Source organism: Natrix helvetica, assembly GCF_964273705.1.
Source record: "Natrix helvetica genome assembly, chromosome: 1".
NCBI lineage: Eukaryota > Metazoa > Chordata > Lepidosauria > Squamata > Natricidae > Natrix > Natrix helvetica.
This window is the reverse complement of record NC_138548.1, coordinates 21,191,271-21,204,453: the sequence shown is the minus strand read 5'-3', so window position 1 is coordinate 21,204,453 and position 13,183 is coordinate 21,191,271. Positions and strand designations below refer to the sequence as shown.

The following is a 13,183-nucleotide window of genomic DNA, read 5'->3' as shown; positions in this document are numbered from 1 at the left end:
TACAGCCTATTTCCCCCTCCAAATGTATCTTAAATGTAGTCTAAATGTATTTAATTATTATGAATGATTTTATTATATTGACTGTACACCGCCCCGAGTCCCTTTTTGGGAGAGGGGCGGTCTAAAAATCTAAGAAATAAATAAATAAATAAAGATACATAAACTCTTAGCCTACCATCAAACATAGAACACCTCTAGTGAAGGCCATCTTATGGATAATGAAATGCAAAGTAAGCTTTGCTCTTATTTTTCCTTGAGATCAACCATGCTAGTCAGAAATCCAGGAGATCCCTGAATGAATATCCTTAAGGTCTGACTCAGAAAATGTCAGACATACGATTTTTATTTATACAATCCATTATTTCTAACTCAGGGTTGAAATGAGGGTCCTTAGTGTTTTGCGAGCTTAGTTGGGTGTTTTTTTTTACAGACATTTCATTTCCCAAAACAGGTTAACATCATCATTGCTAGTAAGGAGTAGACTTTGCTGTCTGTTTATATTCTAGTGGTTTGCCCTGTCAATGTTGGTGGAGTGGTCTTGATGGTTGATTGGTTGGGATGTTTAACTGTTAGCTTGTTGGGCAGTTCCTTGATTGAAGTATTGTTTATTTATTGATTGTTGGTCTGATATTACAGTTAATCTAGGCTCATCTGGGTGTTGACTGCTGGTGGGGAGGTGTTTTGGTCTTTTTGTTCCCTTTTTGGCTTGCTGATCGTCTCTTTTGCATAGTATGTAGATATTGTTTATGTGTCTGTTGGTGGCTAATTTATCAGAAGAGCCAGGCTTCTAGAAATTCTCTAGCACCAAGTCCAAAAACACCTTTCACAAGTCCTTGTGAAAAACTGGTACAGGGATGCTATTTGCACAGTTGAGTTAAGAAGAGTTCTGAGTTCCTGCTTTATTGCACTCTTGGCATGTTTGGGGAAATACTGTTGGTGAGAGAAAGACAACTCCTTCATCCCTCTTCTCAACTCCCAGTTTCATTTTTATCAATGGAAATGGCAGAGGAGGTCATCGTTATCAGCCTCTCTCCTCATCACTACTGCGTTTGATGGGAATTTTCCAAACCGTGGGGATGCTTAGGATATTCCCATATTCTGAAGGTGCCTAACCAAGACATTGCTATTCAGCAGTGTGTCCAAAGAGAGCAAGAAGGATGGAGGGAGGATCAGCAAAGCGGCAAATTTTACACTGGGACAATATTGTTTCCATTCAAGGACAAGCGGAGAGCACTTTAACTCATCCCTGAAGAAAAGGCCCTGTGAAGTGGGAAGGCAACAACCCCCCCCCCTCCCTGCCCTTTCTGTCATCTCCAGGGACACATCACATGCTGAGCGAAGGTCACTTTTGTCTTCTCCAGTTCACTGAGTTTATCTAGCGGATTTCTCAAAGGTTCTTTTGTTCCGCCAGGCATCTGGGGCTGGCACTGGCTTGACTTCTGCAATAAATGGAGCCCTTACCGCTTCGTCATTCAATTTCTCTAGACTTGTAATTCATCTCTCTTCATTAAGGAAAAGCAAACCTACCACTTATCACTTGCCCAAAGAGTTCCTCTGGAGTGTCACCGAAGAATGGGACGCAGCCGATCAGGAACTCGTAGAGTGTTATGCCCATGGCCCACCAGTCCACTGGCTTGCCGTAACCTTGGATCAGGATCACTTCGGGAGCAATATACTCAGGAGTACCACAGACCTACAAAGGGACAGAAAACAGCATTCCGCCTGTTTCTGTGAACAAGGAGGTTTCTTCTTAAGGATGGATGGGATCCTTATCTCCCCCTTAAACCCAGAAAGGGCAGAATCAAGAGAATGAGGACCCCTTCAGGTGGGTTGGTGGCTTCCGATGTTTGGAGGCCATTTCCTTTGTACCCAGTAAAATAGTCTAGTAGGTTTCAGTAGAAGACATGCATGCTCCTTGCCATAAACATCATACCTGTTTATCCAAAAACTCTCGGGTGTCCTTCTCAATGTGGCCCTCATAGAGATTGGTAGTCATGTTCATCAAGCCAATCTTGGACAGGCCAAAGTCGGTCAGCTTGATGTGGCCCATAGAAGTGATGAGCAAGCTGGAAGAAAGAAAGAAAGAAAGAAAGAAAGAAAGAAAGAAAGAAAGAAAGAAAGAAAGAAAGAAAGAAAGAAAGAAAGAAAGAAAGAAAGAAAGAAGGGAGAGAGGGAGGAAAAAAGGAAGGAGGGAGGGAGGGAGAAAGGAAGGAAGGAAATGATAGGAGTTTGAACCATGAAAGGAATCAACCAAATAGTTCAAAACCTGTAAACTTTTTGTTGTATGCCACCTAGAGTCACTCACATACGAGAGGGGCAGCTATATAAATTAGATAAAAAATTAAAAAAATAAAGCAAACGTTTTTTTAGCCATTTGGGACACTGGCCTCTAATTCTAAAAGTAGAATGCAATGTGAGTGGATTGAGTTGTTTGTCACAAACGCATAGGTGTTACTGCTCAGGCAACCCGCCCAGCCAGTCAGCATCCTAGGCTATAGCAGATAAGCGGATTAGAAGAAGACTCCCTAAGAAGAATTATTGAAACAAATGCATCCCACCCCACCTCCCTGCATTTCACCATCTGACTTGTACCCCATTCTCACTTGTCTGGTTTGAGATCCCGGTGAACAATGCCGTAATTGTGAAGGTACTCAAGGGCCAGGACTGTCTCAGCAAAATACATCCGGGCCATGTCCACAGGCAAAGGTCCCATGTTCTTCAGCAATGTGGCACAATCCCCACCTAAAGGAGATAGGATGTCAGAGAGTCCACTACACGTAAAACACCAGGGACATTTGACAAACCCAGCTTTGATTATTTGACATCTAAACCAGGGCTGTCCAATCTTGGCAACTTTAAGACCTGTGGACTTCAACTCCCAGAATTCCCCAGCCAGCATGCCTAGGTTAAGACATCCCTGATCTAAACCTTTTTTCAACTTGTGCTGTCTTTTAGACACCAAGTAAAAGGATTTTATTTAATTCTGCCTTTTATGCTGTTGCTTTTTAATCTCTTCACCAAAATGCTTCTTTTAATGGCATTACTTTTATTGTCCAGGATAGCAATCCTTTCTTAATGTTCTTAAAAAGATTCCGGTGCTTTTTAAAAATTTCAAAATGGAACACATTTTACATATGCTTTTTAAAAGTATCCTGCAGAAATCAAAGAGAAAATCTTTCCTCCTCCTCCTCCCCCCTCACAAACTTAGAAAAGCCAAAAGCACATCTCATCGTGCCAAATAAACATATTTGGCAATACCTCGCTCTTTTATTTAGTTTTCCAAAAGGAGGGTTTTTTGAAAAGTCTCCGACTGAGTTTTCTTTTGGCGGAGACCCTTAGGAAAATTTTTAAGATCAAGAAAGCAGATTTTAGGCAAACTGAGGAGGGTTTGGGGAAGGGATTTGAAAATGTCAAGCACTTCAACATCGCACTTCCAATGCAAAGATACCGATGATGCTTTTGAGACTTTGGCAGGCGTCGTACAACATATTTTGCAGACTTTCTTTGGCAGCTGTTTGACAGGGATATAAATGTTGCTTTTCAAAGTTCGCCAATCTCTGGATTCCAAAACTCTGTAGCCTTTTAGGAATTCAGCACATACAATATGAAACCGCAGAGCTGTGGAATGCTCTGTGCTCTTCTAGAAATGGATATTACATTCAAGCCGGAGCCAGATTTTGACAAGATGAAGCTCTTTCTCTTTGGAGCAAAGGATACTAGAAACTGCCCGATACCAAGTCAAACTATTGATATATCTGCCCCACGACTGCCTCCACTAACTGACATCAGCAATCTGTTCATGGAAAAAAGCTTGCCACCCATGATCCCTTGACTAGAGATGCTGCTTTAGACAGACCCAGCTGGATTTCTTCCAGCTACTCTTTCCTGGAGATCTTTGTTGTTCCATTTCCATCCATACCCATCAAGTTATATCCTTCTGAATGGGGGAGACAGGTCCAAAAAAACAACAACACATAGCAACTGAGGTGTTGAAGTGGGCAAGAGACGATTGAGCTCTTTTTTTTTCTTTCCTTATTGTTGTTTTGACTTGTTTTTCCTCCCCCCCCCCCCTTTCTTTTAAAGCATAGCAATTAAAGTATAAAGAGGCAAGTGATGATGCAAGGAGGATTCCTCTTCTCGGTTGCTGTTTTGAATTGTTTTTCCCTCTCTCTCTCTCCCTCTCTATGCTTTTTTCTTTCTCTTTTTGTAGGCAGGTGACATGATTAGACGTTAGACAGGAAAGAAGGGAAAAGTTTTTTATATGGTGATATGATTAAAAGCTAGACTAAGTGATAGAAATAAAAGAGATTAATAAGGTACTATATTTTTATTTGATAAAATGAAAGTAATAATGAGGAATAGGTGGAATAATTGAATAATGAAAGATTGTAACCTAATATAGATGTACCGTATTTTTCGGAGTATAAGACGCACCCTTTTCCCTCAAAAAAGAGGCTGAAAATCTGGGTGCGTCTTATATACTGAATACAGCATTTTTTGCCTCCCGAAGCCCTTCCCCCTTCACCAAAATGGCCATGCATAGCCTTTAGGAGGCTTCCAGAGTGCTCCTGGGGGCTGGGGAGGGCAGAAATGAAGGAAGAACGGGCCATTTTTTGCTCAATTTTGCCCCAAGCCCCCAGGAGCACTCTATAAACCTCTTAAAGGTTATTCATGCCCTTAAAAAAAAACAGGCCCGTTTTTGCCAAAAATGGGCCATTTTTGGGAGGTCTGCAGAGTGGAAAAACTTTTTTTTAAAATTTGCCTCTTCAAAACCTTGGTGCATCTTATACTCCGAAAAATACGGTGCATTGTTACGGAAATTACATGTTGATTGGATGTAATAATAATATTTAATCTGATCAGTTTTGTTTGTATTGGAATGTATGGTGCCCAGGTGCCACACTGTTCACGCACTGATTTGACATTTTTGTAAAAATAAATAAATGAAAAGAAATCTACAATCTAGATTTCTACATTAAAAAAAAAAAAAGATGCGTCCTTCTGCAACCTCACCTTCCACATACTCCATGACCATGCAGAGATGACACCTGGTTTCAAAGGAGCAGAACATGCTGACCACAAAAGGGTTCTCCGCAAAGGTCAGGATGTCGCGCTCCACGAAGACTTGCTGGATCTGGTTCCGTAACACCAGGTTCTGCTTGTTAATCTTCTTGATGGCAAACCGTTGGCGAGTCTCCTTGTGCCGTACCAGATACACAGCCCTAAAGGAACACGGAGAACTATTGGGCAACCTGGGAAGACGGGAACATCTTGATGTTTTCTACCCATCGTTTAGTTCTCTTGGCAACTCGTTGAGGTAGATGAGGCTGATAGATAGTGGCTGTCTCAGTTCACCAGGGCCATAATGAGGATTAATTCGAGTACAGGTAGTTCTCGACTTACAACGATTCATTTAGCAACCGTTTGAAATTACAACAGTACTGAAAAAGATGACTTATGAGCGGTCCTCACACTTAGCAATAGCAATAGTGGAATAGAATAGAATAGAATAGAATAGAATAGCAGGGACCTTGGAGGTCTTCTATCCAACCCCCTGCCTAGGCAGGAAACCCTATACCATTCCAGACAAATGGCTATCCAACATCTTCTTAAAGACTTCCAGTGTTGGGGCATTTACAACTTCTGGAGGCAAGTTGTTCCACTGATTAATTGTCCTAACTGTCAGAAAATTTCTCCTCATTTCTATGTTGCTTGATTAGTTTCCACCCATTGCCTCCTGTCCTACCCTCAGATGTTTTGGAGAATAGCTTGACTGCTTCTTCTTTGTTGCAACCCCTGAGATATTGGAACACTGCTATCATGTCTCCCCTGGTCTTTCTTTTCTTTTTCTTTTCCTTAAACTAGACATACCCAGTACCTGCAACCGTTCTTCATATGTTTTAGCCTTCAGCTTTGTTGCTCTTCTCTGCACTCTTTCTAGAGTCTCCACATCTTTTTTACATCGTGGCGACCAAAACTGAATGCAGTATTCAAAGTGTGGCCTTACCAAGGCGTTATAAAGTGGTATTAACACTTAGACTTAGTACTTAGACTTACACAGGCAGTCCTTGACTTACGATCACAATTAAAACCACAATTGCTGTTTTTAAGTGAGACATTTGTTAAGTGAGTTTTGCCCCATTTTACGACCTTGCTTGCCACTGTTTTCAAGTGAATCACTGCAATTGATAAGTTACTAAACCGGTTGTTAAAGTGAATCTGGCTACCTCCATTGACTTTGCTTGTCTGAAGGTCGTAAAAAGTGATCACATGACCCTGGGACACAGCAATGGTCAAAAATATGAACTAGTTGTCAAGGATCTGCATTTTGATCACATGATTGTGGGGATGCTGCAAAGGTTGTAACTTTGAAAAAAAAAACGGTCATAAGTCAATTTTTCATTGCCACTGTAATTTTGAACGGTCACCGTTGTAAGTCGAAGACTACCTGTATAAGCTTCACAGTGCTTTACAATCCTCCCTTAGTGGTTTACAGAATCAGCATATTGTCCCCAACAATCTGGGTTCTCATTTTACTGTCCTCGGAAGGATGGAGTCAAACTTGAGCTGGTGAGAATCAAACTGCTGGCAGTCGGCAGAATTTGCCTGCAATTCTGCACTTTTAACAATCCTCCAGCTAGCTAACCAGCCGGAAAACATCTAGTTATAGTATTTGTAAATTATGGGAGCATCAATCTAGAGAGCACCAAGTTGTAGAAGACTGCTATAAACAGTGAAAACAGTCTCAAGAATCGAACTACTGGCAGTCGGCAGCCGGCAGAATTAGCCTGCAATACTGGATTCCAACCACTGAGCCACTACGGCTCACAACCTAACAACCTCCCTTACTTAACTACCATTGTAGCATCCCCATGGTCACAATATTAAAATTTGGGTGCTTGGCAACTGATGTGTATCAGCTGCAGCATCCCGGGATTATGTGATAGCCTTTTGTGACCTTCCCAGCTGCCTTCCGACAAGCAAAGTGAATGGGGAAGATGGATTCATTTAATGGCCATGCAATTTGCTTAATAACCACAGTGATTTGCTTAGCCACAATGGCAAGAAGATGGTAAGATCGGATGTGACTCGCTTAACAACTGCCTTATTAGCAACTGAAATTCTGGTCCCATTTGTGGCTGTAAGTTGAGGACCACCAAGTGCAAATTTTTTTGCACTAGATATCCTTTCCGCAAAGAGGAAAATCACCTAATTTTCTCACTAGTACAATTCTTTTGTCCTTTTCCTTTTTTGCACAATGTTTTTCTAAGAGTTTTGGTCTTATAGCAAAAAGGGGAATGCCGCTACTTGCTGAGCCTACTCACCCGTAAGCCCCGTTGCTGATCAACTTGATAGTTTCAAAATCGCTTTCACGGGGCTTCCTCCGTGGAATGGGAGTAGAAGTCTGGTTCTGCAAGAGACAGGGAAAGTGGAGGGCAATACCTATTATTTGCAGTCTTTAGAAAGAATAGACAGACAGATTAACAGAGTTGGAAGGGACCTTGTAGGACATCTAGTCCAACCCCACCCACCCACCCAAGCAGGAGACCCTACACTATTTCTGACAAATGGCAGTCCAATCTCTATTGACTTATTAACAAGTTTTGTGGCTTGCCTTTCTGAAATAAGTAGCATACAATAATGAAAGGGAAAAAAAACACCCTCATTTATCCCATTATGATGGAAGAACAAGAGTTAACTAGGAGCCTAAAAAAATATCAAAGAGCTCAAAATCCTAACGCTTTGGGAAGATAAAAACGAGTCTAGGGACCAAACAATAGCTCCCACCAGCCATAGGAGGATGTAGGAGAAGAGCAGAGAGATTGGGAGGGGGGCAGAGTTAAATGCGTCATTAGTTTTTCTTGCATTCCCACAAGAGCTCCAAATCCAACTCTTCTGAATTCCGTTGACCCTTATCTGGCGCCAATTCAGTCCTGAATCTTAGTTGATCGGATTCTTGGTTAAAGGTCTAAATAAATTTTGTATTCTGCAATTTTTGTGCCTGACAGAGGCAGTATGATGATCTTAAATAAGACCTTCCTATTAATATTTCAATGAATGATTACTATTTTAAATGAAGATGGCAAGCTGAACTGGATACAGGTAATCCTCGATTTACAACAGCTCATTTAGTAACTGTTCAAAGTTACAACGGCACTGAAAAAAGTGACATGGGCATTTTTCATACTTACGACTTTTGTAACATCGTATGATCAAAATTCAGATGCTTGGCAGCTGGTTCAAACTTATGACCATTGCTGTGTCCCAAGATCATGTGATCACCTTTTGCAACCGTTTGACAAGCAAAATCGACGGGGAAGCCAAATTCACTTAACAGCTGTGTTATTAACTTATTAGCTGCAGCAATTCACTTAATGACTGTGGCAGCAAAGGCCGTAAAATGGGGCAAAACTCACTTAACAAATGTCTAACTTAACAATAGAATTTTTGGGCTCAACTGTGGTCGTAAGTCGAGGAATACCTGTACTGATAAGCAGGCCTTCAAGGATACCCAAATGATAAGTAGATTTATTGTAGGAAGGCTGAAGAAGTGCCATGAAAGAATTCCAATGACTAATACACACCAAATATCAATCCTAATTATACTGAAATCAAAGTTCAAACTCCTGTGCTCTTTTCCTCCATCCACGTAATGGAGTAGAAGCCACTCTGGAAGAGAATTTGTGTAACTCAGAACTTTAGAAACTCTGGTGCTCTCTGAGCTTGGTGGTTTTCTTACCAATGTTTCATTACCCAACTACCGTGTTTCCCCGAAAATAAGATAGGGTCTTATTTTCTTTTTACACACAAAATATGGCTTGGGCCTTATTTTGAGGGGAGGGTTTATTGTTTTGGGGTTGCCGGGCGACTGCTCTCTTGCAAGCGGGCTCCCGAAGAGCCAGGCACAGCCTCATGGGTGAATGGCTGTGTTGTGCTGTTGCAGCAGTGCAACACAGCAGCCATTAAGTGACCACGTTCAAAAGCAGCCACCTGAAAAAAACCCTTTCCAGCTGGCCACAGTGCCATTCACTGACCTAGGGGTGTCGCCAAGCCGCATGAGCGCCTGTTTGCCGCCTCCCGCCTCCCCTCGGCTTGGCGCCTTCGAAATGACAGTGAATGGCACTCTACAAGGCTGGAGGGGGGGGGTTGCGCGAGCGGCTGTTCCGCTGTCGCTCGTGCGTCTCCCAGCCTCACGATGCGCCCAGCTCTCTCCGCAGAGCCAGGAGACTTCTGCTGCTGCCGGCACCGCATGGCTTTTTCTGTGGCTTTCAAACTGAGTCTTCAGGCAGTGGCCGCTCTGGGCGTACGCTCTATGGTTGTACGCTCTGCCAGCAGCTGGCCCGCATTTCACCCCTGCACAGGGCCAACCTGGATAGAGCAAAGGACTTGCCCACATTGCCTCTGCCAGCAAAAATGGAGCTCGTAGCCCTCCCGAGCTCCATTTTTGCTCGCAGGGAGTTGTGGGAGCCCGTTTTTGCTGGCAGAGAACTTGGGCCGCCACCCAACATGAGTGACATTGAGCTGGCCATGCCCATCCCGCCCCTCCAAGGTCAAACACAACCCCGATGCGGCCCTCAATGAAATCGAGTTTGACACCCCTAGTCTAGAGTAATGTTTTTCCTCAACCCTTGGGAACTTTTTAACTCCCAGGATTCCCCAGTGAGGTGGCTGGAGAATTCTGATGTCTACCCATCTTAAAGCTGCCTGAATTGAGAAGCATTTTAGAGCTTTAGAGAAATGCCTTGCAACAGACCAGAAAGGGAAGGATATAATTTTACCTCAGGAAGTTCATCTTGCTGCTCTGGGCCTGCTGGGGGAGGGCAGTCAACTTGATCAAACTGCACAATTTCTGGGGAAGAAAGAGAAGCACAACTGAAAGCAATGACAAATAGGACACTTGCTCTGTTTCCCATCTGCCTTCCCTGCTTCTGTGGTCTTCTTTTTGATGGCCACAACAATCTTGCTTTTTCTTTCTTTTGGCAGAATTCTTTCCATTATCTGTGATTTAAATCAACTGTGAGGTCCTTGGCACGCTCTCCGAACCTGACTATTTTCTTGCAGACATTTCATTACCCAACTAGGTAACATCATCAGTGCTAGAAGGGAGTGGGGTTTGGTCTCGGTTTCTATACAAGTGGCTTGCCCTGTCAGTGTTGGTGGGAATGGCCTTAGGGGTTCTTTGATTAGGCTGTTGTTTACATTGATCGATCATTTTGTCTGAATTGATAGTTCCGTGAATGGGGTATTGTTTACTGCTTGAATGTTGGTCTAGTACTTAGATCAAGTTAAGAGATGTTAACATCAAGAGATGTTGCCTGCAGCAAAGCCCAAGTGATGTATACAAAGCTGATATCACTGGATTATTTATTTCATCCAATTTTTATATACGGCTGTGCTCCAAAATCTAATTCCAAGTGATTTACATATAAACTCTGTATAGGTAAAGGCTCCACTCTCACATATGTGCTAGTCATTCCCGACTCTAGGGAGCAATTCTCATCTCTGTTTCAAAGCCGAAGAGCCAACGCTGTCTAAAAATGTCTCCGTGGTCAAGTGGCCAGCATGACTAAACGTCAAAGGCGCATGGAATGCTATTATCTTCCTACCAAAGTATTTTTCTAGTTGCATTTTTTACGTGCTTTTGAACTGCTAGGTTGGCAGAAGCTGGGACAAGTAACGGGAGCTCGCTCCGTTATGCGGCGCTAGGGATTTGAACTGCCAACCTTTCTAATCGACAAGCTCAGTGTCTTAGCCACTGAGCCACCGTGTCCCTAAACTCTGTATAGCCCTGTTCAAACTAGAAAACTTCTTTTTTTCTCACCCTCCAGAGGGTCTTTGGTGAGTCCCAGTTGACTGATAATGTAACGTGGAATGTCTGTTTTGATGCCTTGTCCAACTTTCGCATGACCTTCGGCAGCCTCCAAGAGGTGATAAAATTCTTCCGGGTCAAACTCCTGGAAGCCGGAGAGGGAAGCAGCAGCGGAGAAAATAGAAAACCATGAGCTTTTTCAAAGTAAGGCTTAGCAACTTCAAAGTATTAAAAACAAATGGAATTAATCAAAAGTCTTCCCCCACAACCAACCAAAGGCTATGGAAATGAGCAGGCCTAAAACAAATCACAAGAGCTCTCCTTCTCTGCCTGGACCTCTCACATGTAGGGACCGTTAACAATCCAAGATGGATCCCTTCCATGAAAGCAAATAAACTGTGAAATCTAATCTGTAATGATGTCATGCACTCTGAGAAGACCAAATAATTTTTTCCCCTCTTGCACTCAATTCAGAGCCACAGCAGGAACAGCGCCACGGCACAGGAAGCAGCAGCTTCCTTGGCTCCGAAAATCAGAAGACAAAAGCTTATCTATAAATACCTAAGATTACAGTCCCCCTGTCTCTGCTGTATGGTTCCTGCCTGGAACCATCACTCATCTCAACTCGGAGCCATCTGGAAAACTCAAGCTATCGTCTCCTGGTGCCATCTCGAGAAACGGAGGTATTTTCAGTTCCAAGAAAGCTTCCATTCCCATATTTCAGGCTGTTTGCAATTATGTACTGGCCCCAATGAATTCTCACCAAGGAATCCATCTTGCGCACATTGTCTTGCAAACATTGCCAACAGCAACAAGCATCCAAAATTAGACATGAGGGCTTAGTTAGCTATTATTGTTAATAGCCAGTGATAGCCTCTCCAGTTCAGCGTACGTGTTTCATCCTTTTTACTAAAAGAAAAGAAGTTAAAACACAAGTGGAGGCTAGAGCAAACTAAGATAACGCCTCTACTGTACATTTAGCACTGTTTTTTAAGGATAGTTAGCCAGAGTGTTTTAAATTCAGTAAGGCTAAGTAAAGTAAAGGTAAAGGTTCCTCTTGCACATATGTGCTAATTGTTCCCGACTCTAGCGGGAGGTGCTCACCTCCGTTTCAAAGCTGAAGACCCAGTGCTGTCCGAAGATGTCTTTGCAGTCATGTGGCCGGCATGACTAAATGCCAAAAGTGCATGGAACACTGTTTCCATCCCACCAAAGTGGTCCCTATTTTTCTACTTGCATTTTTACATGCTTTTGAACTGCTAGGTTGGCAGAAGCTGGGACAAGTAACGGGAGCCCACTCCATTATGTGGAATCAGGGATTCGAACCGCCGAACTGCCCACCTTTCGGATCAACAAGCTCAGCGTCTTAGCCACTGTGTCCCTATAGGCTAACTAAGGGATGCTCAAAATATAAATTTTAGAAAAATGGCTGGAACCATGCACGTTTAATTTTAGCTCCGTTTCAGAAGGCTCCAGGAACTGTTTTAGGGACATGCAGAATGGGGCTGCATTCTCAAATTGCAGAAGAGATCTATCAAATCGCCATGAAGTCTAGATGGATCTTCCAGCTTTATAGTAACAAATCATGATTGCAGTAAGAGAAGAAAAGCAAGGTTGTTACCTTTTTACCCTACTCCAGGGTAGGGCTTCTGCAAAGATGGCAACTTTTAAGACTTATGGACTTCAACTCCCAGAATTCCCCAGCAAGCATGGGTGGCTGAGGAATTCTGGGAGTTAAAATCCATAAGTCTTAAAGTTACCGAGTTTGGACACGGTTCTAGGGGGATCTGGCTGGCCATTGTTAAATTATTGATTACATAATGGAGCTTCAATCTGACCCACAGGGATCAAGAGGAAGCTTCAGTCCACATTCACTCTCGGCATTACCATTTAGTTTACAGCTCAAGCCACTCTGGCAGCCACCTCTACTCTTCCACACAGAGCTTTGGGGTCTACATGAGAGCTTCAGCAGAAAAATGACCTCTCAAGGCTTGTTCTTCCTCTAAAGCAGGGGTATCAAACTGGTGGCGGCAAGGCAGATGCGTCATGCACAGACCCACCCCAACTCTGCAAAGGGGAAAAACGTTGCAATACATCCCATGACGGCAACGTGACGCCATGAGTTCGACACCCATGCTCTAGAACCGTGGTGGCAAACATATGGCACATGTGCCGGAGGTGGCACGCAGCGCTCTCTCTGATGGCATGTGAGCCGTCGCCCAAATCAGCTCCACCACACATGGGCGTGTGCCTCCCACCGGCCAGCTGGTCTTTGGGTCTCTGCTGTGCATGCGCAGGGGATGGGGTGTGTCCGAAGTGTCATGTGTGTTTGCGTGGTGGTGGGTGTGACATGTGTGGGGGGCACGTACATGT

The 13,183-nt window shown here is 43.4% G+C and overlaps 1 protein-coding gene across 3 annotated transcripts in view; it reads right to left on the bottom strand.

Moving 5' to 3' along the window:
• MAST3 (microtubule associated serine/threonine kinase 3) overlaps positions 1–13,183 on the bottom strand; it is a 103,630-nt gene that overhangs the window by 25,228 nt on the left and 65,219 nt on the right. For all 3 annotated transcript variants that reach the window (XM_081935140.1, XM_081935139.1, XM_081935141.1), the window contains 7 exons: positions 10,823–10,955; positions 9,780–9,850; positions 7,326–7,411; positions 5,014–5,222; positions 2,604–2,742; positions 1,934–2,066; positions 1,528–1,693 (listed from right to left, as the gene is read on the bottom strand). In XM_081935140.1, coding sequence (XP_081791266.1) covers positions 1,528–1,693; positions 1,934–2,066; positions 2,604–2,742; positions 5,014–5,222; positions 7,326–7,411; positions 9,780–9,850; positions 10,823–10,955 — 937 coding nt within the window. The remainder of the gene's footprint in view (positions 1–1,527; positions 1,694–1,933; positions 2,067–2,603; positions 2,743–5,013; positions 5,223–7,325; positions 7,412–9,779; positions 9,851–10,822; positions 10,956–13,183) is intronic.